Genomic DNA, 27,538 nt, shown 5'->3' on the forward strand with positions numbered 1-27,538 from the left:
AATTGTAGGAGAAGTGATCAGCCCTCTCAGTGCAGCAGATTCATACTATTCATACTATTAACACTGTTTATAATGTTCCCAGGTCGTCATGTCACTGAAGTAATGAAGCTTAGCAAAAAAGCGACTGATCACGGGCGACTTCAGCGACTACAGTTTTGAACGCGACTTCAACTTTGAGCTACTTCCAGTGACTCAAAACGTGCGACAAAGTCACTGGATTTGCACGAGTCGCGTCGCTTGAAGGGACATTTGAATGTAATCTAGTCGCCAGAGTCGCGTTTGGTGTGAACGCAGCTTCACCATAAATCAAAGCTTGAACACAAGAAAGAACAAAGACGGGATTGTGTATTTTTGTTGTCATTTTGTGCTGTTGTCATGACAACAGTACAAACTCTCAGAGTGATGATGTCTTTGTATCAATGAAGGTTTAACAGCAAAGGTTTAAATTGAGGCTGTGAGCACTTCTCATGACGTCAAAGCTAACATTTAATATCTCAATGCACTGCATTCCATTCATTAATAATCAGTCTTTGTGTAGTTTGGTGTTATTTTAAATGTTTTTTTGGTGTAGTTTGAAGTGTTTTGTGTGTTTTTTGTGTAGTTTGCTGTAGTTCTCTGTGTGGTTGGTGGTCTTTCTTTCTGCTAGTTCGAGGTCAACTCTCTGAGGTTTACGATGCTTCTGACATGAGAGCGACTCATGAGGAGGATTAGAGTTCATATCAAGTCAGTTTGGACAGTTTATCAGATGTTTTACTGTTTTACACTCTTTCACTCACTTTACCACACACCGTTTTCAGGTGGTTTGTGTGTTTCTGTTGCTGTTTTCTGGTGGTTTGTGTGTTTCTCACACATTGCTCTGAAACACGCATCTGTTGTTCCTCTGGTTGTCACGGCGATGTAAACACCATAACAGAGTTATGGGTGCGTTTGTTTTCAGTGCCTATATCTCCCTGGCTCTAACGAGCGCCCCTTGCCCATGTGCTGTTATCAATGATGGATGGCGGCGTGCGCTGCATACTGATTGGACATTAAGGTCTGAGACCCCGAGGCTGGACGTGAAGTTTAGAGGCAGTTAGCGTAGACGAATGATGTGAAACTCAGTCTGTACGTACAGGCAGATCAGAGGGTTCATGGTTGTGGGACGTGTGGCGAGAATCAGAATCAGGATCACATTTACAAACAGGAGCATCACAAAAATAAAACCTTACTTTGTGAACTGGAATAAACAAATATCTACAGGTTTTGGGTTTGACACAGAATCTTGAGTTCCTCAATAAATAAAAAAAAACCTAAGAAAAAAATGAGTTTTTTTAATCACAAATTGTTACGAGAACTCTTATTTTTTACTAAAATCTTGAAAAAAATCCTGAAATTGCTCAAATATATACAATGTCAATTGTTTTGGAAAATTTAGAAAACAATGTTTAATTTTTCCAAATTCAGGAATAAAAGAATAAAATGTATATGACTGAATTATACAAAGAATATTTAATCTGTGAAAAATAAAAGGGAGGGAAAATAACCTTTTAATCACAAACAAAATGAAGTGAAACTTACTTGTTTTGTGTTTGGATCTCATCCATCCATCATCCATCTATACACACATACATGCATCCATCCTCCTGGAGGGGGGGAGGGTCCTACAGGAGGTGGTCTCTGCTCTGCAGGCTTTAAAGGATCTGGTTCCTCATCGACCCTCATCCTGATCCTCAGCCCGGATGATGGAGCCGCTGATCGGCCGCGCTCTGCCGCTGTGACCGTTACGCACGGGGCAGACACCTGCGTGCGTAACGGAGAGGGAGAGAGGAACCACACCATGCTGCTCCAGCTGCAGGACTCCTTCAACGGCACTGAGTCCAACTGCACCGGAACCGGCACCGGGAACCAGTCCGACCCGTTCGGGAGGAACGAGGAGGTTGCCAAGCTGGAGATCGCGGTCCTGAGTCTGACCTTCGTGGCCGCGGTGGTGGGCAACGTGAGCGTGCTGCTGGCCGTCGGGCGCACGCGCAGGAAGCCCGGCTCGCGCATGCACCTGTTCATGAAGCACCTGAGCCTGGCGGACCTGGTGGTGGCCCTGTTCCAGGTGCTGCCTCAGCTCTGCTGGGAGGTCACCTTCCGGTTCTATGGCCCGGACGCGCTGTGCCGCCTGGTCAAGCAGTTGCAGGTTCTCGGCATGTTCGCCTCCACCTACATGATGGTGATGATGACCGTGGACCGCTACGTGGCCGTGTGCCACCCGCTGCAGACGCTTCGTGCGTCCGCGCGCAGGAACGCGCTGATGATCGGCGGCACGTGGCTGGGCAGCGTGCTGCTGAGCGCGCCCCAGACCTTCATCTTCTCCCTCAGTGAGGTCCGCCCCGGGTCCCAGGTCTACGACTGTTGGGGTCACTTTGTGGAGCCGTGGGGTCTGCGGGCCTACGTCACGTGGATCACCGCAGGGATCTTCGTGCTGCCCGTGGCCGCGTTACTTTACTGCTACGGATACATCTGCCTCTGCCTCTGGAACAACCTGCGCCACAGGAGCCTGGAGGAGGGCAGCAGGGGCACCCTGGGCCCTAGGACCGGGGCCCTGGGCCGGAGCTCCGTGAGCAGCGTCAGCACCGTGTCTCGTGCCAAATTACGCACGGTGAAGATGACGCTGGTGATCGTAGTGGTTTATGTCCTGTGTTGGACTCCGTTCTTCACCGTCCAGATGTGGTCAGTGTGGGACACGAGCTTCATCTGGCACGGTCAGTCACACACACACACACACACACACACACACACACACACACACACACACACACACACACACACACACACACACGCACACACACACACACGCGCGCACACACACACACGCGCGCACACACACACACACACACACACACACACACACACACACACTCACACACACGCACACACGCGCACACACACACACACACACACACGCACACACACACACACACTCACACACGCACACACACACGCACACACACACACACGCAGACACAAATGTAAATAATAAATCTAAATGTTGAATTTAAGATTTTGTGTTACATTTGTCTTTTACATTTAGATTTATTTATCATGTTTTCATATTTTAACAATGATATTATAGAACATACTGTTTTACATGAATTTTATAAAATGAAAGAAAAATGAGCTAAATGTTCAAAATATGTGACCGGGTTTTTACATATCAGCAGATTCTTTTATTGTCTGTAACCAGTTTTCAACCACTGGACTAACATTTTAGTCATTTAACCATTTTTTAAATAGTTGTTTTTATCATTTTTGTCACAATAAGAGTCATCAACACTTTTTATCCTGACATAGTAAACGAAAGCAAAACTCCTCACATTTTCATAAAAAATGCTCATTAAGTTTTAGTCATCTAAATGTTTTAATTTGACAAATATTAATTAACACTATAAACACTAAGGATGTCCCGATCCGATCACGTGATCGGAAATCCTGCCTGATCACGTGGTTTCGGACTGATCGAAATCGGTCGTTATCTCCCGATCAGGACTCGGATATATACAGTAAGTATATTTATTATCATCATATGGTGGGCGGTATACCGGTTCATACCAGGTACCGGTAGATATTTTTGTTATGATATAGATTTTTAATATACCGCCGTACCGGTATATTGATTACACAACGTTCGGAACGCTACGCAAACATATGTTTAAGTCCGTGAAACTAAATGAGGAGATTAAACATTAAGAGTTCCTAAAAGTTCATTACTGGCCTTACTTTACAGCACTGTGGTACTTTTATTTGCTTATTTGTTAACATGTCTGTTGGGTATTTTAAGATGAGGCACTATTCATTTTATATTAGACATTTTTATTCAATATTATTTAATCTTGCACTAAAGTCTGAAGTGAATTTTTTTGAAATGTATTGCTTGATTGATCAAGCTACGTAACAGAAGTGTTCTGTTTAGGGTTGAATGTTAAATGTTTTTTTTACTCTTCTTTATCTTTTTAATGTATTATATATATTATATCGGATCAGGACTCTGTATCGGCCAATTCTCATAATCAAAGGACTCGGGGCCAAAAAAACCTGATCGGGACATTCTTAATAAACACCAACAATGCTATCATGTTGCTACAAACTTCACCAACTAAAACTTCGTATTCATAGACTAATATTTTTTGTAGATCATATTTTAGTCATTTTTCCTCCATGTGACTAAAACTAGACAAAGAATAGTTCCATGATTCCAATAAAATAAGCCTTTTCACTCTCTCTGAAACCTGACTTTCAGTTTTCACATGAGTTCAAAGGTCATGAGGGATAAACAAGTCTGACAGATGTAGATTATTTTTACCGTTTGAGAGTTGATTCCTTGAAATATTCTTTTGCGGAAACGTGATATCTGTCTCCAAGGTAGAAATGCCGAGTTAGCTGCTATAGCTAACGCTGCTAAAGCTAATGCTGCTAAAGCTAACGCTGCTAAAGCTAACGCTGCACACAAGCTGAAAATTCAGGGTTTTCCTGCTTTTCAACAGTGACCAATCAGCTGATCAGTTCTGTTTCCTAACACGACCTGTTTACTGTCCATCTTGTGCACTTCCTTCAGACTCTTCTAGTCTGAATATGTGTAATATTAATAATATAAACATTATTAAAACACTAACGATCTCTGGAATAACATTACAAACACTGTTAGGTTGGAAATATCAACAGAGTGGACGAGCTTGTTTACGTTTATATACCTCTGCTCTATGACCCCCCCAGGTTGCACATGCGCAGTTTCAGAGTGTGAAAAGGCTTATTAGCATTAGCATTAGCAGTGTTTTCTAAAAAAATCTCTGTTAGCATTAGCATAAAATTGGAATTCCTTTTTCTTTTTCAGAAAAAAACAATATTAACTTAGTTTTTAACATTAGCTTCAGCATTAGCGTTAGCAGTGTTTTCTAAAAAAAAAATCTGTTAGCATTAGCATAAAATTGGAATTCTTTTTTAAAAACTTTAACTTAGTTTTTAGCATTAGCTTCAGCATTAGCGTCAGCATTAGCGTTAGCAGTGTTTTCTAATAAAACTGCGGTGAGCATTCGCATATAATTTGTATTCATTGTAATTTTTGAATATTGTTAGCATTAGCTTAGTTTTTAGCATGTATTGTTTAAAATGGTAGTATTAGTTTCAGCATTAGCATTGAATTTTTATTGACTTTGCATTAGCCAGTGTTTTAAAATGGGAGGAAATTCATTTTGGTTTTCCATGCTCCTCCTTCCTGGAGGTTGGATGTATGACATGCTCTGCTCTGATTGGTCCTTCCTCAGACTCAGAGAATGCAGCGGTCAGCCTCTCCGCCCTATTGGCCAGTCTGAACAGCTGTTGTAACCCCTGGATCTACATGATCTTCAGCCGACAGCTGTCATTCTGTCGCCGCCGCCGTGCGCACAAATCCTCGCATCGCGACTCCGACAGCAGCGTGCGCAGAAACACGCTCATGTCCCGCCTCCAGGGAACCATGGAGCCAATCAGAGACCTGAACCCCAACTCCTTCCCTGAGCAGGTTGCATGTTCTCCTCCTGGATCGTGAGGCGTGGGAAAGTCTCGTTTACATTTGTCACGAAGTCTCTGTTTTCTGTGAAGATTCTGTGATGAATTTTGTGTATTTTTAACATTGTTTTTACATTTCACCGTTTTTTTTATCAAATCTAAAGGGAACAACAATATCTACACACTAGCTGTACATGTCTATTGTAGAGGTCGACCGATATATGGACTTTTTTCAAAATCGGCCATTTTTTTTTTTTTAGCACTTTAGAGTAGCCGTTAAAGGAAAAAAGAAAGTACTGTACATACAAAACATCCATTGGGATGTATGAATATACAACAACAAAAAAGTAATAATTAATAAAAGTATGTGCATGGGAAAGGTTTACAAATAAAAAGCTGATATAATAGTGCCTGATCAAATAACCGTATCCTATTATATTCTTAACAGGATGAGGATTTTTGTTTTACTTGGTTGTGTACGGGTCTAATTAAAGTTCAATAAATGGTAAGAGTTCTATTGGTGTATTTCATTTATTCATATATGAGTGTTTCAATTGTCTTTCATAATCAATACTGGCCAAAACATTTTTTTTTTAAAACGGTATCTGCATCGACCTATAAAAATCCCGTATCAGTCGACCTCTAGTTTATTGTTGTTCAAATGTCTGTTAAATGTGAAAGAAGTCACTTGGTTTATCCTTCAATGTTTGATTGTCAGCTTTAGGGAAAAAAAAATCGCATCCCATATCCAACTTTTAACTTATTTTTAGCAAAATGTTTGAACAAAAACACAATTGAAACAAAAGCAGATTATGAGAAATATTCAGTTTGTAGAAATAATATTACAAATAATCTATTAAAAGGTGATTAAATACGATACTTCAGGTTCCCAGGGACCTGATGGAGCCTGTGTGAGGCCGGTTCAGGTCTGCGGACCGTGTGTTTGCAGGTTCTCCTCCTCAATCAAAGCCCGTAGGCTGCAGAAAACATCCAAACTGAGTTTACAGCTACTTCCTGTCTGCGTGCTTACACAGGAAGTAGTTGATCTCATTACGGCGGCGGCTGACCGCTCTCCTGATGTGGAGAAGCTAATGAACGAAATGATGTGAAGAAGATAGAAGCACTCAGAGCTCACACAGGAAGCAGCCCCGCCCACTCCTCCAGACGCATTCATCCACACTTCCTGTCGTCCATCGTGGACTTCCTCCTTTGGTCTGAGACCAAACACTACTGGGCCTGAACAACATCAGGACCACTCACTGTTTTGTGTTTTATTGTTGTTTTGTGTTCGTTCAGAGTTTTTTATCGTGGTTTGGTGAACTTTTGTTCTCTGTGAGTTTCATGTATTTTATTCGTGGTTGTGTATTTTTGTAATTACTTGTGAGTTTTTGTTGACGTTTAATGTATTTTCGGGGTCAATTTGTGTGTTTTTTTTTGTGCATTTTTATCATTGTTTTGTAAACATTTGTTCTCTGTTTGTGGGTTTTTGTAATCGTTTCATGTTTTTCTTTCGGTCATTTGTGTGTTATTGTAGTCCTGTTGTGTCTTATGTCTAACTATCAGTTCAAACAGTTTAATCAGGCTGACAATATTAATGAATAAATGTGTCCATATTGTCCGATCACTTGTTCCTCTTACCTGTCTCCGCCCCTCAGCTTGTTCCTAAACACTGAAGTGCATCCTTTGTGTGTGATTGTGTGAATAAACTAGTTGAGACACAGTTTCTGTACGAAACAAACCTGATTCTTGTTCACAACTTCATTAAACGATGATCAAAGTAACCCTGAGAATAAACTTCAACCAGTCTGTGCAGCAGCTGTTTCCTATTTCCTCCACTTAGCGCTGAAGCTATCGTTTAGTCATTGGAGTGATGATTAGCACAGGTCAAAGGTCACAGCCTGGATCGGGCGTGGTCGTTTCCGTAGAGATTGTGCTGCAGGAAACTCAGAATCTTCCTCCAGGAATCCTCCTGAGCTTCTGAGTGAGGTTTGGTTTGTCCTCCCCACAGCATCACCACTACACACACACACACACACACACACACATAAAATGTTCTTGAATATTTATTTGTCAAAATACTTAAACATTTTTAAATATAAATCTGCTTCAAATAAAATGCAGGAAAAAAAAAATATTGGCACTTTATTACAGAAGAAAATGGATTAAATTATTTTGGGCAAATCAAGAATAAAGTCGAAATTAAAGTGAAAATTAAAAAAATAAAGTTGAAATATGTTTTCAGCTTCTGTAGATTTGACTTCATAAGCAAATCTGTGACTTTTATCACGTTATTGTATTTGAGTTCATTTTCAAAATTTCCACTTTAATCTTGATTTGCTCAAAATATTTTTTTTACATCAAAATTGGCCCTAATCTGATTCCCTGCTTGCACTAATCCTGGCTACTCTGTATTTGTAAAACACTTATAAATATATAAGAGCTTATATATAAATATATAAGATCATAATGAATATGATAAAAAAATTATTCTAGAAAAAAATGTCTGTTGGGTCGTCGGACATTTGTAACATAAAAATGGGGTAACCTCTGCCATAGCTGTTAATGGTTCAGATACCTTTCAAACTATTAAATAAAGATATTATTTTTTGACGAATTTGATCAAGCGTTAAATTGAGTTTTGCTGACTCACCTTTTTCCATGGTGCTGCCTCTGATGAAGTTTGTGGCTCTGAAGTGAGGAGTGAACGGAGGCTCGATCAGGTGACCAGCGTCAGGATAATCAGCTCTGGTCAGCAGGTGGTCTTTACCCACCGCACGCAGCGTCTCCATCACCTGAGGGTCAAAGGTCACGGCTCTAATGATTAAGCTCCAGATGTCTGACATCATAATAACATACAGTAGGTAACTTCAATGTTTCAGCTCTCACATCATCCACAGACTCCACTGCAGGCCAGTTCTGATCATCACAGCCACTGATGCACAACATGGGACATCTGAGTTTCTCCACCTGAAAACAACAGACAAATCAGGATGAATTGTACCTTTTCAGCTAAAAAACAAACACAAAATGACATAAAAATAATGAAACAAATCGGTCAGCATGGACTAGAGAATCAAAAATATTACTTTGACTTTTCTGGAGGAATCCTTTAACAAGGGCAGAATCATTTCTCTCCAGATCTCACAGTTGTTCTCATCATGCTTTACTGGAAACCTGGGATCAAACACAACCAGTAAAAACCAGTAACACCCAATAGGTGTGGACCCAAACGCAGATAGAGGAGGCGGAATGCAAGCATAGCGTTCTTGGAACCAGTTCATGTTTAATCCAAAACTAACCAAAATCCAAGACACAGGGAGGTACAGGGGTGGCGAGGGAGCAGAGGAAGGTCCAGGCAAAGTGCTCCTCAAAATCAGACTGAGAAGCAATGGTCTGGGTGTCTGCCGAGAGGAAGGCCAAACTTGGCGGAGAGAGCTGGTCGGGTGGTCTGCCGGGAGGTAGGCCGGACTTGACTGGGAAGCCCCTCTCAGGTGGGACGGAAAAGGAGAGCCTGAGCAGACCAGATGGGAACACCTCCAGCGGCCCAGACAAAAGGGGCTTTGTGATTGATTAGCTCCCTCATGTTTCCACCCAGGTGTGGCCAATTCCCAATCAGGGCTCCTCCATTATTTAGCTGTGTTTGCTGGATCATTGTGTATTGTCTACCCTCCTTGTGTCCTGCTGCAGTTGCTCCCTGTACCTTGTTGTGTCTTTTTGGATTTAAGTTAAGTTTTGGAATAAACATGGACTGGATCCACAAATGCTATGCCTGCATTCTGCCTCCATCGCTCTCTGTATTTGGGTCCAAAACTACATCATAATGTGACAAAACCAGTAACACCCAATAAAAACCAGTAAAAACCTTTAAAAACCAGTCAAACTTACCTGAATATGTCTCCAAAGGCGCCGACTATAGATGTCTGCTGAGAAAACACGTTGTTGGGGCTGACGCACACGATACATCGAGGCTGCATCACAACACATTATTGAGTACTGACTAGTTAGCATTAGCTTACAGAGTAGAACTGGAATCACTGTGAGACACCACAGGGGTGTTTTAAATCAACTGGTGATCATGTTAACTGGTGACTTTACCTCCACTACGCTGCTTTCTGTGGCCAGGTTTAAAGTCACGGCTGATCCCAGAGAAAGACCCAGGATTCCGACTCGGTCCGTCTTCACCTGAGGATGATCTTTGATCACGTTAAACGCCGTCTACACAAAAGTATCAGGAACTCATTCAGTAGCTTTTCAAGCAGAAATGTGTAGAAATCACATTTGAATCCTAACAGTTCAGTTTGGCTGAGGAAAAGGCAAAGTTGTCACATTCAAATATAGCAGATGGAACAAGAGATTCAGGTTAAAAACTCTCCCAAATCCTCAATGACGCTGTAATTTAAACATGTAGGGTACTTGGTTTACTTATGATTGTCCATTTGTCGCTAATCACAAATCTCACAAGATGTGGTGAAGATAAAAACCTGTCACACCTCAAAGTAACTGAACTCCTGATTGGCCGACGTCATCTCTCCAGGTTTGAAATATTCCAGAGCCAAACACACGTAGCCGTGAGACGCTAACAGAGCAGCTCGGTACTCCAACAGGCCGCCCCCTCCCCCCCACATGTCCAGGATCCCCGGGAACGGCCCAGGACCTGCAGGAGGTCAGAGGTCACGGTTACCACAACACAAGGTGACAGTGAAACTATATTAGAAATAACCAGGCAGGTATGTCAAAAAGATGAGTTTTACATCTTGCTTTAGATGCAACTTACAGTATTTTAAAATATATTTTTGAATTCATTGACCCTGAAAACCTGTAATGCACCACTGAGATCATGTTTCTATGTCAAATAGAACAAAGTTATGACAAAATATCTAAATTGGCGATACTGATGGCGGCCATCTTGGTTTTCTTGATTTTGGGTGGGAACTATTGGTTTGCCAGCGTGGATCCCATTAAAAATGGATTCAGCATACTAAAAAAAAAAAAACAAGGACAAATGTTCACGCTTTCTTCCAGAAATGAACATCTTAGCCTAAAAGCTAAAGCTAAAAGGTTTGTGAAAATCTTTAACACAGACTCCTCTCTGAACTTTAAAACTTGATATCTGAGTTTAGTTTCATGTTTGGGACACCAAAGGATCAGAAAGTTGCTCCAGAATTGGCCAAACACCAAGAAAAACTTTTATCCTACTCAGGGCTCGAGACTACGACCAAAATGTAAAAGTATATTTTCAATGTGTGCGAGTGAAAATTTTATCTGGTGCGAGTGCATATGGATGACCTTATTTTAGACGGAGCGGCTTCTCTCGCTCTCTCTCTCGCTCTGCGCTGCGGGTGAGGAGATGTGCACGCTCACACAACTTGGCTGCAGGTAATGCAACGATGAATGCGCAGCAAAACCTAAACACCAATGTGCTCCTTTGGAGTGCGCGCGGTCCGCAAACGGAGCCAGACATAACGAGTCATTCACTGAGTGCACGCTCACATTGAGAGCAGCAGTTAAAATGAAGAACGTGCTGAGCTCAGCGATAAAGCGTACACGCTCATCAGAATCATCATGGAGGGACCAGAACTGATGGACTATGATACCAGGACAGATGTTCAGCTGTGGTTCTCTCAGGGCAGGGGTCTGCAACCTATGGTTCTGGGGCCTAATGTAGCTCTTTGACTCTTATACAATGGCTCCCTACAACTTTAAAAAAAACTATTGAAATAATTCTTTTTTACAGAAGCTATTAATGATTAATGACAAATAAAATACCTGTAATACCTGTACCTGTAACCTAGCAACGACTTAGCCTTTAGCCTAGCGACACCAGCTTAACTGAAAATCCTCGGTTGAATGTTTTATGTTTCTTGTGAGACTCCATCCTAACATTAAAGTGTATCTGTAGTGAAAATGTGTATAATAAAGATGTGTTTAATGTATTACCAATAAACAAAATGTCTGCACCTTTTTATACAAAAAACACATTTAAAGGACTTTTAGATAGCTTTTATACTTTGGGACATAAATTATGGTGAGTCATCATTTTGGACAGGATATGACACACGTTGGATGATCAGCATGGCCTGTCGCTTTAAATAACCGGTGAATTGTGTGAGGTAGAGGCGTAACAGGAAGTATAGTTTTTCTGCAGCCGTGTGTAACTCCTCCCTCAGTGATAAAGGTTGTATGTTCGGAGAGGATTAAATCTCACCTTTCTCACCAACTTCCTGCACCCACTCAGCATCAGAATTAGCCTAACGGCCAGAGCTGTTGTTAGCAGCAGAAACGAGCCATGGCTGAGTAGTTAGGTGTTAGAAACTGTGATGAAAGCTGCGTGAAAGGATGTGTGTTCATTGATTGGAAGAGGACCAGCACCTGAACCAACAGGTAAGTTCTCCTGACAGAGTTCATCATTTAGACACAAGGAAATAAGAGGGAACAATGTGGTGGGGGTGTGGTTAGTGCCATGACACCCCCCCCCCCAGTATCCTCTGTAAGCAGAAACGTAGTAGTGCTCTGAACAAGTATGTTTACAAGTGGCATTCAACCACGTTATGTGAAGGAATTTTGGTGGACCACGTCTGGTTTTACACGTAACTTTGGCTTGGTGCCCATTAGCTTAGCCCATTAGCTTAGCCCACAGATCCCTCACATGCCACCGTAATGTGGTGTGAACGTAAACGTTTTAAGTGTGTATCCCGTACCGATAACTCTGTCTTAGTGTCGTTATTTGGCTCAGAGATGCAAAGGAAATGTTTTTGTGGGGTTTTTCTGTTGTTGTTATGACAACCGTTGGCTTTACACTCCACCTTTGTTCAAAAACTGTAGACCAACGGAACACTGTCATATCCTGTCCAAAATGGCAGCTCTAGTTTTTGTCCCAAGGTATAAAATTGTTCTAAAAAGTCCTTTTGGTGTGTTTTTTTTATAAAAAGGTGAAGATATTTTGCTTATTGGTAATACATTAAACACATTTTTACTAGGCCTATATACATTTTCACTACAGGTACACATTAAAAGTGCCGTAAACTTTCTGTGTCTGAAGAACCTAAGGTGTAACAAACGGTCCCGTAGTTGAACGAGGTTGTACCTGGAGGTATGAACAGCGTTCCTCTCACGGTGTTCTCCTGCAGGGGGAACCTCTGGACCCCCGGTGCCATGTGCCATCGCTCAGTGAGCACCGATGCCAGAGGAGTCTGATCTCTGTAGTCCTCATGTCCGCAGTACACTGAGATGGTCACCAACATGGGGGTCGTCACATCCTTCTTACGCAACCTGCGCACAAAGCTTAAGATTTTATGTTCTTCAAATCACATATAACAAATCACAATTCATAGCATAACCATTTGTGCATTTTTGTTTGTTGTTTTTTGTATTTGGGTCAATTTGTGAAGTTTGTTGTCAGTTTTTGAGTTTTGGTTGTCGTTTCATGTATTTTTTTTGTGGTTGTGTGTTTTTGTAGTCACGTGTATTTTTGTCATTGGTTTGTGACCATTTGTTCTCCGTTTGTGAGTTTCTGTTGTCGTTAAATGTATTATTTTGGGTCAATTTGTGTGTTTTTGGGGTCATGATTGTCATGATTTGGTGGCTCCTCCCTCCTGTGTCCTCTGTTTTCCCCTCCCTCTTGTTCCTGTCTGTCCTTGTTGGTGTGGAGTGGGGAGGAGTCGGCACTGCTGCTGGAGCTCGTTACTCACCTGCAGCTCATCACCACCAACATGCTCCAGTATATAACCTGGTCTTCTCCTCCACTCGACGCCAGATCGTCAGTTATCCTACGTGGTACCTTTGTTTTTTGGCTCAGTTCCTAGTGTTTGTACTTTCTGGCTCCTGAAGTTTCAGCCTTGGGTTTCACCTGCTAATACTTACCTCTGCGACTACCTTCATTTTTGGTCTCAATAAAGTCTGTTACATTTTTGACTTGACTGGTCTGATTGGGTGTTTGCTTGGCTCCGCAACAATGATGTGCATTGTGTTTCATTGGGCTGATATAATCAATGAATAAATGTGTTATTGTTCGATCACTTGTACTGTGTTGACTGATGCGGATGTTACCAGTAACAAATCACACTTCATAGCAAATGTACAGTACTTTTGTAGTGTTTTTGTGGGATGATCGATAATCATCAGCTGATGATGTAAACATGTCTAATTTTCTTATTGGTTGTGTCTGTTAAAGACCAGGCTGTGCTGTAGTGCTAACCTGGTACCTTAAAGCTGCAACAGCAGATTGTAGGAGGTTGAAAATGACAGGAGGTTTGTGGGTGGAGAGTCAGTTTGTTGACATGTTTGGGTGGATGAAGTTGTGAGTTGCAGCTGTTATTCATCTTACAGAGAAGGTGAAAATGTACCTGAGACCAGGACGGCTCCCAGGGATGGGACGCATGGAGCTCAGTAGACCCATGGGTTCTCTGCCCGTGTACGTGCCTCCAAAGCTCAGATCGTCCCACACTGAAAAAAACAACCAACAACATTTAGAACAAATGACAAAACAAAGCTTTAGCAGCTTAAATGATGATTATGTTTATTAATAAAGATCTTATAAATCGTTCTGTTGACATATTTCATCCATAATAATACAATATTCACTGTTAGCAGTAAAAACTATAACCACAAGTATAGGAAAAGCCACATTATAAATAACTTTAAATTTATATTTTCTGATAATGACGTTTTAGGGCATAAGTGTCAAACTCAAGGCTCGTGGGCCAAATCCTGCCCATTAGAACATCCAATTTGGCCCGCAGAATAAGAAGTAAATATGACAGAGAAAACGTGCATTTTTGTGTAAATTACCAAATTAGATGTAGATATCTCAGATTCACCAATTTATTGAAACTCTACAATATTTTTAGGGGCTCACATTTGTCCTTTGTTTACATCACATGAATGCAGTCATTTTTAATTTGAAACTGTGGAAAGAACTCTCAATTTTTCCACAGATCTTGCAATTTCTCACAAACAATTCCGCAAAATTCCTCTAATTTGCTCCAAAAATTGGTAACAAAATCAAGCTTTTTTTTTTTTTTTTTTTTAAATCAATTGAACTGATATTGAATACTAGGGCACAATGGTGTAAAAATTGTGTTTTTCCCCCACCAACAATCTGCAGCCTACTTGAAATCAAACTGGTCCGTATTTTGTCCCTGAACTAAAATGAACTTTACACCCGTTTTAGAGCTTCTTCTTACACCTTTTGCTCTAAATATTTTGAGAAAATCCCAGTTTTTGATGTTGTGACACATGACACCAACTAGTGGAACAAACTGGCACTACACGCGTAATACTGAAAATGAGAGAATATCATTTAAATGCATTTCTGAATTTAATGCTTTGTTTTTTGAATCTGTTGGGATGGATTTTACAGGTTACGTGAACAATAAGCCTTCTGCAAATTTGGTTTATCACTCGGAATTTAAAAAACTGTTTTTAGAGGTTCTTCCTAATCTTAAGGAACCAAATTGAACTACTACTGCCAGAAATGCTGCGTCGAGCAGTTTTCAGTTCTTTTAGAGATGTTTTCTTTGTGGTGAAGCAGGCGTGGACCCACCAGACAACTCCCCCTGGTGGTTGCTGACGTAGTGCCCATAAGCCTCCCAGTAGTCGTTGTCCTCAGACAGATGCAGAGAGCGGACGGTGAACGGACCTCCAGGAGGAAGGTTCTTCACCAGAACCGTAAACTTCTCGTCCACCAGGGCTCGACTGGGCTGGACGCAGAGGATGGGGGCGACGGACCGCTGCAGGGGCATGGTCGACGCCCTTCTGTAGAACACATTAAGAGAACATTACTGTGAAGGTTCTAAAGGTCAGAGAACTTCAGTTGATCATTTTGGATCATTTTAACTCCTAGATTTGTCAGACTTGGGGGGGCGTGTCTGAAGATCCAAACCTCCTTCCAGAGGGGAGATTGAAACAGTTTGTGACCGGGGAGGGAGGGGTCGGCCACAATCTTGATTTATTCAATAAAGATTGATTGAATAAATAAAGATTGATTGAATCTTACCCGGAACACCTCAGAATCCTGGAGAGACATACACAACATACGCAATGTACGCAACGTACGCAACATGAGCAATTACCGCAACATACACAATACACGCAACATACGCAACATATACGCGACATATGCAACATAAGAAAAATATGCGACATACACGACATGCAATATACGCAATACACGCGACACACGCAATATACGCAACATAATGCAACATACGTGACATACGCAACATATGGCGTCAGATTTTCCGTGATCGTGGAAAACGAACAAAAAAAACCAAAAACAAATTCAGTTCCTCAAACAGAAAACATTTATTAGAATATAATTATTTTATTGTTTTTAAAACAAAATCAACAAAAATTGCCTGAAAATGTCAGACTTTTAAAGGCAATCAGTCTTCATAAACCAATGGTCGGAGAGTTATTACGCTGTGACATAATATGAGGGGTGCGTCACCTTCTGAAACAGAAATATCTCTATAGCTGCGTTTCCATTATCCTTGGAAATGTGCAAAATTTAACGAGCGCAATAAAATGTGGTAATGGAAACACCTGAATTTAGAATTCATTTTTGTGAAAAACTCTACAACCGGTGGACTAATGTTAGCAATTTTAGGGAATGGATGGATGTCAAATCTCACGCAAACTCTCGCGGGATTTCAGGGAGTTTAATAACGTCCGGTAACGACATTACTAAGGGAAAGACGATGAAACGAAAACAAAACGGAAAACAGAAGCCTGACGCAGAAACGAGTAAAGCAGCTGAAGAGCAGCGATGGAGTCGAGCCCTGCGCTTTAGTCATCAATTAATTCTCCATTTTTTAATCGATTAATCATACCTGAGAAATTACACGTCTTGCACTCTTTATGCTTCAACAACTATTAGATTTATAAGACACAAAAACAGTGGGAGCTTTTTTTTATTGCACAAAACAAACCAATAGGTGTGACTTTAAGAAACAGCATTTCCTAAATAAACACAACCAGTGATAATTAAAGAAAAAAAAAAACGTTTTTCTTTCACTTCAACAATAGAAAAATAAAACACAACAAATTGAATGTGACAAAAAACACAAAATGACCCCAAAATACACAAAATGACCCCAAAACACACAAAACAACTACAATAAAACACAAAATGACCAAATGAAAAAAAAAATACAAAATGACAATGACTCTCAACAAAACCATAAAACAAGACACACAAAATGAAATTATTATTATTTATGTATTTTTTTAATTTAAAAAGAAAAATATACCCTCAATAAATCCAGTAAAAAAAAATTATTTATTTTATTTATTCGTTTATTTGATATGGACATAACAACTGCATTGGACAAACCAGATACATCGTTTTCAGTGTTATAGCAAAACTGCTAATTTGCAACACCTGTCATCAGAGATTTTAGATGCAGGCTAATATAATCCCATACTTATTTTATTGCTGATATCAGATATCAATATATGAACACAAAAAATGACTCCAGAAACACAAAGCACGTCATAAAAATGGTAAACGACAGCAAACCGAGACAAAATGATTCCAAAAACACACATTAGAACAACAAAAATACACAAAATGATAGAAAACACATACAACTAGTAAACTCCAAATACACCCTAAACAACTACAAGAAAACACAAAGTCACAGAAAAAGATACAAAATGACAAAAATAAAATGATTCGAAAAACACATAGAAAGCATCAGAAAAATAGTAAACACACATTACGACAATTAAAAGTAAAACTAGTGTAATAAAAACTGCAGTAAAAATAGACAAAATGAGAACAAAAAACATAAAATGACAGACAAATAAAGTTTTACTGCTTGATATGTTGTAACGTGAATGTTCAACCATGTAATAATTAAAAACATTTAAACTCACCTAATGAAGTTCAGACAGCGTGAGACGAGCATTACCTGATCCGCACACACACTACACACTACACACTACACACAAAACGTTTATTTTAATTTTATTTTGAATGTGGATTAGACTGTGGATTAGGCGAACACAAAAGCAAACCAGTCACAACACGAATGCAAACCCCGTTTGCATTCGTGTTGTGACCTGTTTGCATTTGTGTTCGTTTCTGTAAATGCATTCATCTGACACTTCCCAGCCACCGTATTAGACCAATCGTTCGCCGCACGCACACAGAAAATAGTTCCCAGAAGTCATTGGTGGGTTGAGCAATTTAAATCCATTGAATCTATTGATTCTAAGTGACATAACTGTAATTTTTAACTGTAATTACACACGAGAGAGGTGGAATGTCTGAGTCACACTTAAATAGTTCTCGGTCGTTACAGAGGCTGTGCTCAAAATGAACAGCAAAACATGCACATTTCTCTGCAAACACAGCATTATCAACGCTGATATTTTCACCACGTGTTTATAACCTATGATGGCACTGTTATGGCAATTATTATATTCATCATCATATCATCAAATGTGTGTTCATGTGTACAGTTTGTCATGTTTTAATACATGATGACTGCGTTACTCTTTACACTTTTGAACAGCTGAGTCATGTTAGATTAAACAGTACAGATCGTATTGTATCCATAGTGCAACTCACTGTGTCTGCTGAAGGCCAAAGTCAAACTCACATGCAGATATACATAGACACACACACTATCAAGGAGAGATAACAATGGCGCCCAACCTTCCTCATAATATACACATCTTCATCATCCTCCAACATCTCCACTGTTGGGAGCATCTGACTCCCTCCTTTTCTTTCTTTCATGGGACCTTTTCTCATATCTGTATAAAGCTTAAACTGTGAAACTGTTGGTCAGTCATGAATATCCTGAGCCTGACACAAGACCTTTTGAACCATCCTGCTTAGTACCTGGCCCTCTTTACTCCAAACAGGATGGGACACTTCTTCTTTTGTACTCTTTTTTATTTAGTTTATAATAAATCTTTTTTTATAAAATCATCAATGCTTCGACTGGACTCCATCATTCAACCAGAGCAATAAATCATGTCTCCAAATGAGGTCAACCGCAAATTTGCCGTGACAGCACCTTAGCTGTACATGACATGTTTGTGTGTAATTAATTTTTCCCACTGGGTTTTTCCTCAAAGGAGGGTCTGAGGACAGGATACATTTATTATTCATTTGCTTAAGTCCAGCGAACATTAGAGCAAACTTTATTTATCAATTTATCATATGCATGTCTGTAAATATGGATTATATTCATGGTTTCTTTTTTTAACATGTATCATATTGGAATATATTGGTAGATATTTGTATTATTATTATTATTATTATTATTATTATTATTATTAATAATAATCTTACTATATTTTCTACTTCTGTAATGTGTGTGTTTCTGATCCCTATTTTTAACAGCCTTTTACTTAATTATACACTTATTTATTGTTTATTCTTTCATTTGTCTTTGTTAACGTTTTTATTCTTTTATTTGTGATTTTTTTCTGTGGCTGTAACAAAGGCAATTTCCCCCTGGGATTAATAAAGGAATTCTGATTCTTATTATGATAATTAAATAGCTCCTATTCAACCATAATAAAATATATTCTGGTCAACTTTCTCACAGCCTTTTTTCTGGATATCACAAGCAAGTACGTACAGTAAGTGATTAAACAAATCAGATATGAATAACTGGAACACCAAATTTACAAAATATAAATTGTTAACACATAAGAATATCACAATCTCTGATACTGAACAAGAGTATCTCAAAACTTTAACACATAACAGAATTAAACCAGATAAATCACACACACACTATTTTACTTTGCACCCATAAATAAACCCCTTTATAACACTACAGAGTATGTACACCTCTTTTAACTGTTATGTTCTGTTGGGAGTTTAGTTATTCTGTGTCTTTGTTTATTTTAAGTCTGTCATGAGTCTGCTTAGTTAGTCATTGTTTACCTCCTTATTCACTCCCTGTTCCTTGATTTTGCCTGTTCCTGTTCATGTTTCAGCCTGCCCAGTTTTTCTACTCTCCACAGCTGCTCCTCATTCCCTCGTCAAGTCAGAGGAGGGTATATATACGCCCTCAGTTCAGTCAGTCGGGTGTGGGATCATTGTGTTTGTATGTTGTCTCGCCTCCTCGTGTCCTGCTGCGTTTTGTTCCTCGTTGGATTTAAGTTACTTTTGTTTGGTAAATAAACATGGACTTGTTCCAAGAACGCTATTCCTGCATCCTGCCTCCATCTTTCCCTGCATTTGGGTCCATACCCACAACTAACCGTGACATTGACATCCAACCTTCAAACACATATTCAATTAGTCGTAATTGACAACTCCACTTAAGCTCCTCCCACTATATGAATACATACTTCCAATGAGCACTGTACTAGTTTGTTGTAATTTTGTATTTTTTCCTTCTTATTATTTAAGGTTTTTATGTCGTTTGTATGTTTTTTTGATTAATTTTGTTTGTCATCACTAATGTGTTTTGTTCTCATTTTGTGTGTTTTTGATCTCATTTTGTATTTATTTACTATTATTTTGTAAGCTTGTATGTTTGTTGTCCTACTTCCGTGTTTTTGGAGTTACTTCTATGTGTTTTAAAGTCATTTTGTGCATTTTTGCTGTCATTTCTTATTTTGTGTTTTTATGTGATTTGTGTATTTTTTTAAGTCACTTTTATGTGTTTTTTTTTTGAGTCCTTTCGTGTATTCTTGGTGTCATTTTTGTATTTTTTTCACTCATATTTTGTATGTTTTTCATGGCATTTTGTATTTTTTAATAATTTTGTGTTTTTAGTCGGTTCCCTATTTGGATTCACATTGTGTGAGTTTTTGTAAACGAGATAAAAACGTGTTGTGGTGTTTTATTTCCTGTAACACCAAACCCACACAAACACGTCACATCTAAAGCAGGTTTTTAAAGATAAAAAAAAAATCTAAGGTTCAGAAACACAGCTTAGTTCTCAGTTTTTCTGTGGGAGCACCTGAACGTCTCATGCAGGTGAAAGAGTAAACAGGGACAGCCAGACTCTTTGCGCATGCGCGGTGAAACTACTTGGAAATCAAAGTTCGAGCGTTTCTCGAGTCTGAGCACGTGCACAGGCGTGTGCTCACTTCTATTGTTTGTTTATTTGTGTGAATGCGGAGTTCTAAAGTGCACGTTTCATGATGACGGTGACGGACGGATGTTGACGTCATCTCACACATCTGTGACGCGTTGGTTGGTTTAAACTCGTGGTGAGTTTTGTTTTTCAACCTTGTGGTCGTGACCCAATGTGGGGTTTCCTGGAATGTCCAGTAATTAATAAAAATAACTAATGGTGACTGATTAAAAATACATTTTTAAAATTTAAAATAACACAATCCTAACTGTATTTTATACTTTCTCTTTCTGTAATATAAATCTATGTAGAATAAAATGCAGTATAAATAATAACTGAGCTGGCACAACTTGTCACTAGTTTCAGTAGCAAAATATTATATTTATGTTGGTTTTGTCAAAGCACATTTATTTCCTCTAATATAACTAATATAATATCCTAATTACTGTATTTCCCAGACTAAGCGCTGCCTTTCCATAAAGTTTAGTATTTTGGCGTAAACCCACGGTGACGTGTCACAGGCCTGACTGGTGATTGGCTCAGTTTGGATTTAACCCTTTTTTCTTTCAAGGTTTTGGTTAAAAAAGGTGCCTGTCATCAATAGACTCAGCCAATCAGAGCGAGCCTGTGATAGCTCCTCCTACTTACTGCTCCATGTCTGCATATTAGTCCTTCAACCGCTTCTTATGCTACTAGCCACTAGCTACGCTAACTGACTGCTTCATCTCGAAACACTACTAAACGTGAGGGAGATTCTCTGGTTGGACGTAATTAAAGGTTTCATAAATAAAGTTTTGGGATCATATCACACATTTCTGTGGGATTTTTACTGTTAAATGGGAGGCTAAGGGTTAGCATTGTGGCTAACGTCACTCTTGTCACGTAATGTCGCATGATTTATACAATCCTGACTGTATATTAACAGTATTTAACATGTTTGGTACGATTTGAGGAAGTTTAACAAAGTGAATTTGGAACATTTTGAAACAGAAAATCGGAGGCCCTACTTAAAGTGATTTTGAACTTCACAACTTTATTGTTCAGTCGTGAAACAACAACAAGCAGAAACATTTCAACGCTATAACCAATGTTATTGTATTTGGCTATTGAAAAATGCCAAATACATTGTAATTGTAGGAGTTCTTATTATTATTCCTCTGCAACTCCTTTTTTGGAGCCAAAATGTCAAGGTCAAGGTCACGTCAAGTGTAAAAAATCAAAATGTTCCATATCTCATTGAATATTTATCATACAAGTTTCAGGCAAGTGGAGTATTTTTATTTAATTGGACAAAAGCTGTACGACCTAACAGTAAAAGGATCAGTAGGGGTCAAAGTTCATGACGTCACAAAAAATACTTTTGTCCCTGAGATACAGTGCTCAGACTTCACTCAAGGTCATATTTAAGGTCAAGGTCAGTCTTCTGTTTTTCCTGCATTATATAACAAATCCAGACACAGTTTGTCATTTTTGCAAATTTTCAACTGTCAAACACGTATTTTCACCTTAGGAATACAGGTCTTGCCGAGTAGTTATTGTTACTGCAGTGTGTGCGTGTGCGTGCGTGTTCCAGCTCCACGTGTCCATTCTCTCCGTATCCTCTAACTTTCCACTCTCTAGGAAGAAGTTTGTGTATCGAGCTTCCTGTTTGGACTTCCCTCCTCACAGCGGCTTCTTCTCATTGGCCAACAACAAAGGACACGCCCCTCTCATCAGGTGTGTGACGTGTGTGTATATTATGATGTGTGATGTGACTTGTGTGTATAATGTCATGTGTGTGTTCAGAGGTTTATTCCATAAAGCGTGTTATGTTCAAACTCTGAGTATGTTCAGGCTCAAATGAGACTCTGAGTATCTCATTCCAAAAAGCGAGGTATGTTCTCTGAGTATGTTACCATGGTAACATTGTCCGTGAACTAAACCTGGTCACTGACAGGTTTTATCAAAGAAACCCTGGGTTTCTACCTGGCTCCGCCCACCTGAACACCGTTTCTGAACACTTTAATAAACCTTAACACTTTTCTCTGAAACACATCAGTAACATCACACACCACAGACGTGTTCACATCATTACTAATGTTGTGTTGATTTACGTCTTTTTTTTTTTTTTTTTGTGCTAAAGGTAGTTTTCTTTCTAACATTGTAGATGTAGATCATTTAGTGAAAGTCACTGAGAGGTTGATCTACATTAAAACATCTACTGACGTCTGTAGTAAAGTTCACTGAATACAAATCTGTAGATAATATAAAGGAGGAGATGATCATTTAAATTAATCAACTTTTAAGGCTCGATTATTGTTTTATATTATTATACAGTTAAATCTGTAGATCATACATCTATGAAGATATGATGTCACAGTGAAGTGTGACACTGCTCTTGGAAGCGATGGGTCGTGGGTTCGCGTCCCGCTTCAGTGTTTTTTTATGACATTTTTTAGGACGTCGAGATGACTCTGGTGATAATATTACATTAAGAATCAATATAAATGATTAGATATGAAGCAGCAGTCACTGTGTTTATATCCAGTGTAACAGGAGGACTCTCTATGCTGACACGTCTCCTCAGACACATTTTATACATATTATTCACCACTCGTCACGTCACTGAAGCAATAAAGTGATGAAGTGACCAAAAAGTGTGACTAATTACAGGTGATTTAAGCCACTATAGTCACTGAAGACTGAACACACCTTTAGAACAGGATCATATTCATCAAACAACGGCTTATTTCACCATCAGGGTGAATAAATCACTATCTTCCGTTTGGTTGTCATGGCAGTTTGAGTATTCTTTGATCCATTGGTGATGGCTTTTTATCGCGCGTGCACGTAAGTAACCCAAGGTTTACATACTCAGGGTTGATTAACCCACTTCATACCAGCTGTAATGGAATCCGATATTCAGAGTTTCCCATCGCGGGGTTTGTTGACCCAGAGTTTATGGATAGACTCAGAGTTTGTTAACCCTCCTTTATGGAACACCCCTCTGGTTGCTGCATTACAAAGACTTCTGAGGGGGTGGAGCTTCACGTCTGACACATGGCGAGGAGGATCCTGACTGTGTGATGTTAGAGCAGTGGATTTTAATTATTTTTGCTGAGTCATGGTTCAAGTGTGAGGAATAAAAAAATACCACACACACATTACATTGTATGTTTGTGTGTGTTGCTGTGCCTGTTTGAAATGAACTGACGTATAAAAACATTTTCATGTTGCTACAGACTGTTCACACACACACACACACACACACACACACACACACACACACACACACACACACACACACACACACACACACACACACACACAACAAAGCAAATTAATGCTGAAGTTATTGTGTTGTTAAAAATGACACCAATATAAATAATTTCACAACTTTCTCCACCTTTAATGTGACCTAGAACCTGTTTAAGTGAAAAACAAACTGAAACATTTAAAAGAGAACGATGTTGCTAAAGTGACCCTCCTATAACTGGGGGCGGGGCTGTGTTCAGATTAAACCAATCACATTCAAACTCATGTTAAATGGAGTCAGCACACACCTGTCACCATTTAAAGTGTCTCTGATTAACCACAAATAAAGTTCAGATGTTTTAGAAGCTTTTCCTCACATTTTTGTAGCTACATCTTCTAGAACAATCCATGGTTCTCAGAGAACTTCTAAAGCATCAGAGGATCTCATTATTCAAAGATATCAGTCAGTGAAGGTACAAAACTATTAAATATAACATAGAACACAGTAAAGACAGTTGTCATCAAGTCGAGAAAATATGACAACAGTGACTTTATCAAGAACAGGACGTTCCAGTGGCCAATAGAGGGCGCCGCCCCAGACATAAAAAATAATCCAAATTAATGAATTAAAAAATACTACGAAACAAATTTATATCTGTATTTACAGAGAGAGAGAAGGAAAATTAATTAACAAATAAAAGCATAAACAATATGGGTTTTTATAATGTTTGTTTATTTAGTTCAAAATGATAATACTAAATATTACCAGTAATTCACAAAACGACAATAAAAACACCAAATAGGAGAAAAATATAGTGAATAATAAAAAGAACAACAAAATCTGCAAAATGACACCAAACACACACTAAGAGATTAAAATACTTATTACCAGCAACACACAAAACAACAACAGACACATTGTTACAAATTACATAAACATTTAAAATGACATAAGAAACAGACAGATGGAATAATTTAAATACTAACTACACAAAAACAAAATGAAACCAGAAACACACACACTTGTTTATGGGTTTAATAACAATAAATGTGGTTAGAAGCAGTTCTTTAAGTGCTTTTGTTCTTATTTGTTCAAAGCTACACAAAACCTGTTTTTGGTTTACATCTATTTTAGAGTCGTAGCCCCTCTGGAGAGAAATGCACCAGTGACCACTGGGACGTCCGTATAAAATTCATGACTACGAGAAGAAAAGTGGTTTTTAAGTATATGTGTGCGTTATCGTCGTGCCCCCCCGCACTAGCTGACGGGGCTACTCCGTCACAAGCAACATTGAAGGATCTGCAGAAAGTTTTGACAAGTACTGTCTGTGTAGAACATGTGACAACTATCTTCTCCTTCATATGTCTGGACCATGGGGTAGAATGGAAACCTAGTCTGACTTTACCTCGTACTGAGATCGATTATGAGCATGTGCACGACCGGAAAAGGAATTTCTACGAGTTCAGCTGTGCTGAATTTGAAAATTACATTTCAAAGCAATTCATTTGTATAAACAAATACTAAGTAGTACTTTTGCTTAACTAAATTTTAAGTGACATATGAATCATTGACTACTTATGGAAAAAAAAGTTTTTTATTGCACATCAAAGTTGGGTGAATTATTCTTAAATGTTTGTTTCTCTCTTCCAGCAGCTCATCAGGGCGATCTCTTTGTGATTACCATAAGTGTTAGTATATTCGCGCACAAGAAAACAACGTGCGGTTGATTTGACCAGGGATTTAAGCCACTATAGTCACTGAAGGTGAGTTCAATGTGAACACCTTTAGAACAGGCTCATATTCCTCAAACACCTGCTTATTTCACCATCAGGGTGAATAAATCACTCTCTTCTGGGTGGTTGCTATGGTAGTTCGTGTAATCACCGATCCATTGATGATGGCTTTTTATCGTGCGTGTACGTCAGTTACCTAAGGTTTACATACTCAGGGTTGATTGATCTACTTCATACCAGCTGTGATGAATCAGATACACAGAGTTTCCCATGGGGGGTATGTTGACCCAGTTTATGGATAAACTCAGAGTTTGTTAAACCTCCTTTATGGAATACACCTCAGGAGATGAGTTTGTACTTTATACACACACATAGACACACACACACACACACACACGTTGCAGTAACAATAACTATTCCCAAGGTGAAAAGGTAAATATGTATTTGTGAGTTGAAAATTAGCAAAAATGACAACCTGTATCTGGATTTGTTGACAAGTTATATAATGCAGGAAAAACAGAAGACTGACCTTGACCTTAAATATGACCTTGGGTGAAGTGTGAGCACTGTATCTCAATTTGTGGCCAAGTTATAGAGACAAAAGTATTTTTTTGTGACGTAAGCTAACGTCTGTGTATGTGTTCTCCAATGAAGCTACATATGTAATTTAAAGTGTGTTTGTGTTTTATTGTGTGTGTGTGTAGTAGTGAGACTCACCTGCTCTCAGTTCTGCTGCTGCACGTGAAGGTTGATGTGGACTCTGAACCTTCGTCTGAATAATCTGTGTGGAACTCCCACCGACTCAAAGACCAGGGAGTGTGTGTGTGTGTGTGTGTGATACACAACAGATACACAAAGTCCTCACAAACAGACAGGAAATGTACACAAAAAGACTGTATAAACAGTAATAAATGAAGAGGCTACACAGAAACACACAATTAAAACAGTTAAAAAAGGTCACAAAGACAGTTACAGACACGAGACAGAAAATAAGCACAAAAAGACAACACCACACTACAATACACACAAAGTGACGCACAACAACACAAAATAAATCACCTTTTACCTTTAAACGTGTCTTTGTGTTGTGTTTATGTGTGTTGTGTATCAAACATGTCTCTGATTGATTACAGAAAAAAGTCGCAGAGAATTTTATTTTATTTTAATTTTATGTGAAAAAAATATCACAAATTTCACAAATACTGCTGTAAATCTGGTCAAAAGTAACATAAAAAATTGACATACTTTTTTTTAAAGTTGGTTTGTTGTTAAATGTTGCTAAAAGTTTATTTTAGCATGTGCAACTTTACAATCAGCATCCCAGATATTATTAATAATTCTACCCTTTGCTTGTTTATTTTCTATTTATTGTTTCTGATGTGTGAGGTGACTTTTTTGTTTTGTTGCTGAAACAAACTTTATCAACAACAGTCCTATTTAATATTTAATCCTACTATTATAATCATTGTCTCGTTTGCATCCTTGTGTTTGATTATAAATGAGGACCTGTTTGAACTAATGGTTGAAATGTGGACAAAATGATTTGAAATAAAGAAAATATAACAATAATATAACATATATATACAGTTTGTTTTTATTCACACTGGATTTATAAAGAAACAAAATCCAATAATGTTGCTGCACTTCCCAGTTTGTACCACTAGAGGACAGAAGACACACACACACACACACAGTCCTCTCTGTTCTCCAGATAAACAAACACTGTATGCGATGATGATGATGTAATCCTTTAAAAATAAAAATGAAATTTTATAAACACAAAAACGTCAGTTTCATCTGCAATTTAAAAAGAATCAAAAACATTGACTAATAAAGACTAATAAAGAACACATATGTATGTATAACAGGTCACTGAACATTTTTTAATATTTTTTAATAATCTTTAGACATTTTACTTGACATAAAACAGAAGATTTAATCTTAAAAATGCAAAACTGCTTTCATTCCCATTCTGTGTGAAGCTTTATAAACCTGTAGCTGCTGCCACT

The 27,538-nt window shown here is 38.8% G+C and overlaps 2 protein-coding genes and 1 long non-coding RNA gene across 4 annotated transcripts; 2 read left to right on the forward strand and 1 right to left on the reverse strand.

The window, feature by feature from the left end:
* The first annotated feature begins 1,765 nt into the window (after positions 1–1,765).
* Positions 1,766–5,985, forward strand: LOC114464435 (arg8-vasotocin receptor-like). Its single transcript, XM_028448625.1, has 2 exons — positions 1,766–2,729; positions 5,286–5,985. The coding sequence occupies exons 1-2, from the start codon at positions 1,817–1,819 to the stop codon at positions 5,546–5,548; spliced, it is 1,176 nt and encodes a 391-aa protein (XP_028304426.1). The 5' UTR covers positions 1,766–1,816; the 3' UTR covers positions 5,549–5,985.
* Positions 5,986–7,229: 1,244 nt separating this feature from the next.
* Positions 7,230–26,283, reverse strand: LOC114464434 (acyl-coenzyme A thioesterase 4-like). 2 transcript variants are annotated; one of them, XM_028448624.1, is made up of 11 exons: positions 26,247–26,283; positions 15,050–15,261; positions 13,851–13,950; positions 12,593–12,777; positions 9,999–10,162; positions 9,604–9,723; positions 9,394–9,476; positions 8,595–8,682; positions 8,395–8,475; positions 8,159–8,300; positions 7,230–7,524 (listed from the first exon to the last, which is right to left on the reverse strand). In XM_028448624.1, the coding sequence occupies exons 2-11, from the start codon at positions 15,246–15,248 to the stop codon at positions 7,400–7,402; spliced, it is 1,287 nt and encodes a 428-aa protein (XP_028304425.1). In that variant the 5' UTR covers positions 15,249–15,261; positions 26,247–26,283; the 3' UTR covers positions 7,230–7,399. The 2 variants fall into 2 exon arrangements, with proteins under 2 accessions (XP_028304425.1, XP_028304424.1); XM_028448623.1 differs by lacking the exon at positions 26,247–26,283 and adding an exon at positions 17,386–17,580.
* Positions 20,514–26,764, forward strand: LOC114464438 (uncharacterized). Its single transcript, XR_003674199.1, has 4 exons — positions 20,514–20,697; positions 22,135–22,277; positions 25,447–25,559; positions 26,234–26,764. It is a non-coding gene; the product is annotated as an uncharacterized LOC114464438 (long non-coding RNA).
* Positions 26,765–27,538: the final 774 nt, after the last annotated feature.

This window comes from Gouania willdenowi, chromosome 6 (assembly GCF_900634775.1).
Source record: "Gouania willdenowi chromosome 6, fGouWil2.1, whole genome shotgun sequence".
Lineage (NCBI taxonomy): Eukaryota > Metazoa > Chordata > Actinopteri > Blenniiformes > Gobiesocidae > Gouania > Gouania willdenowi.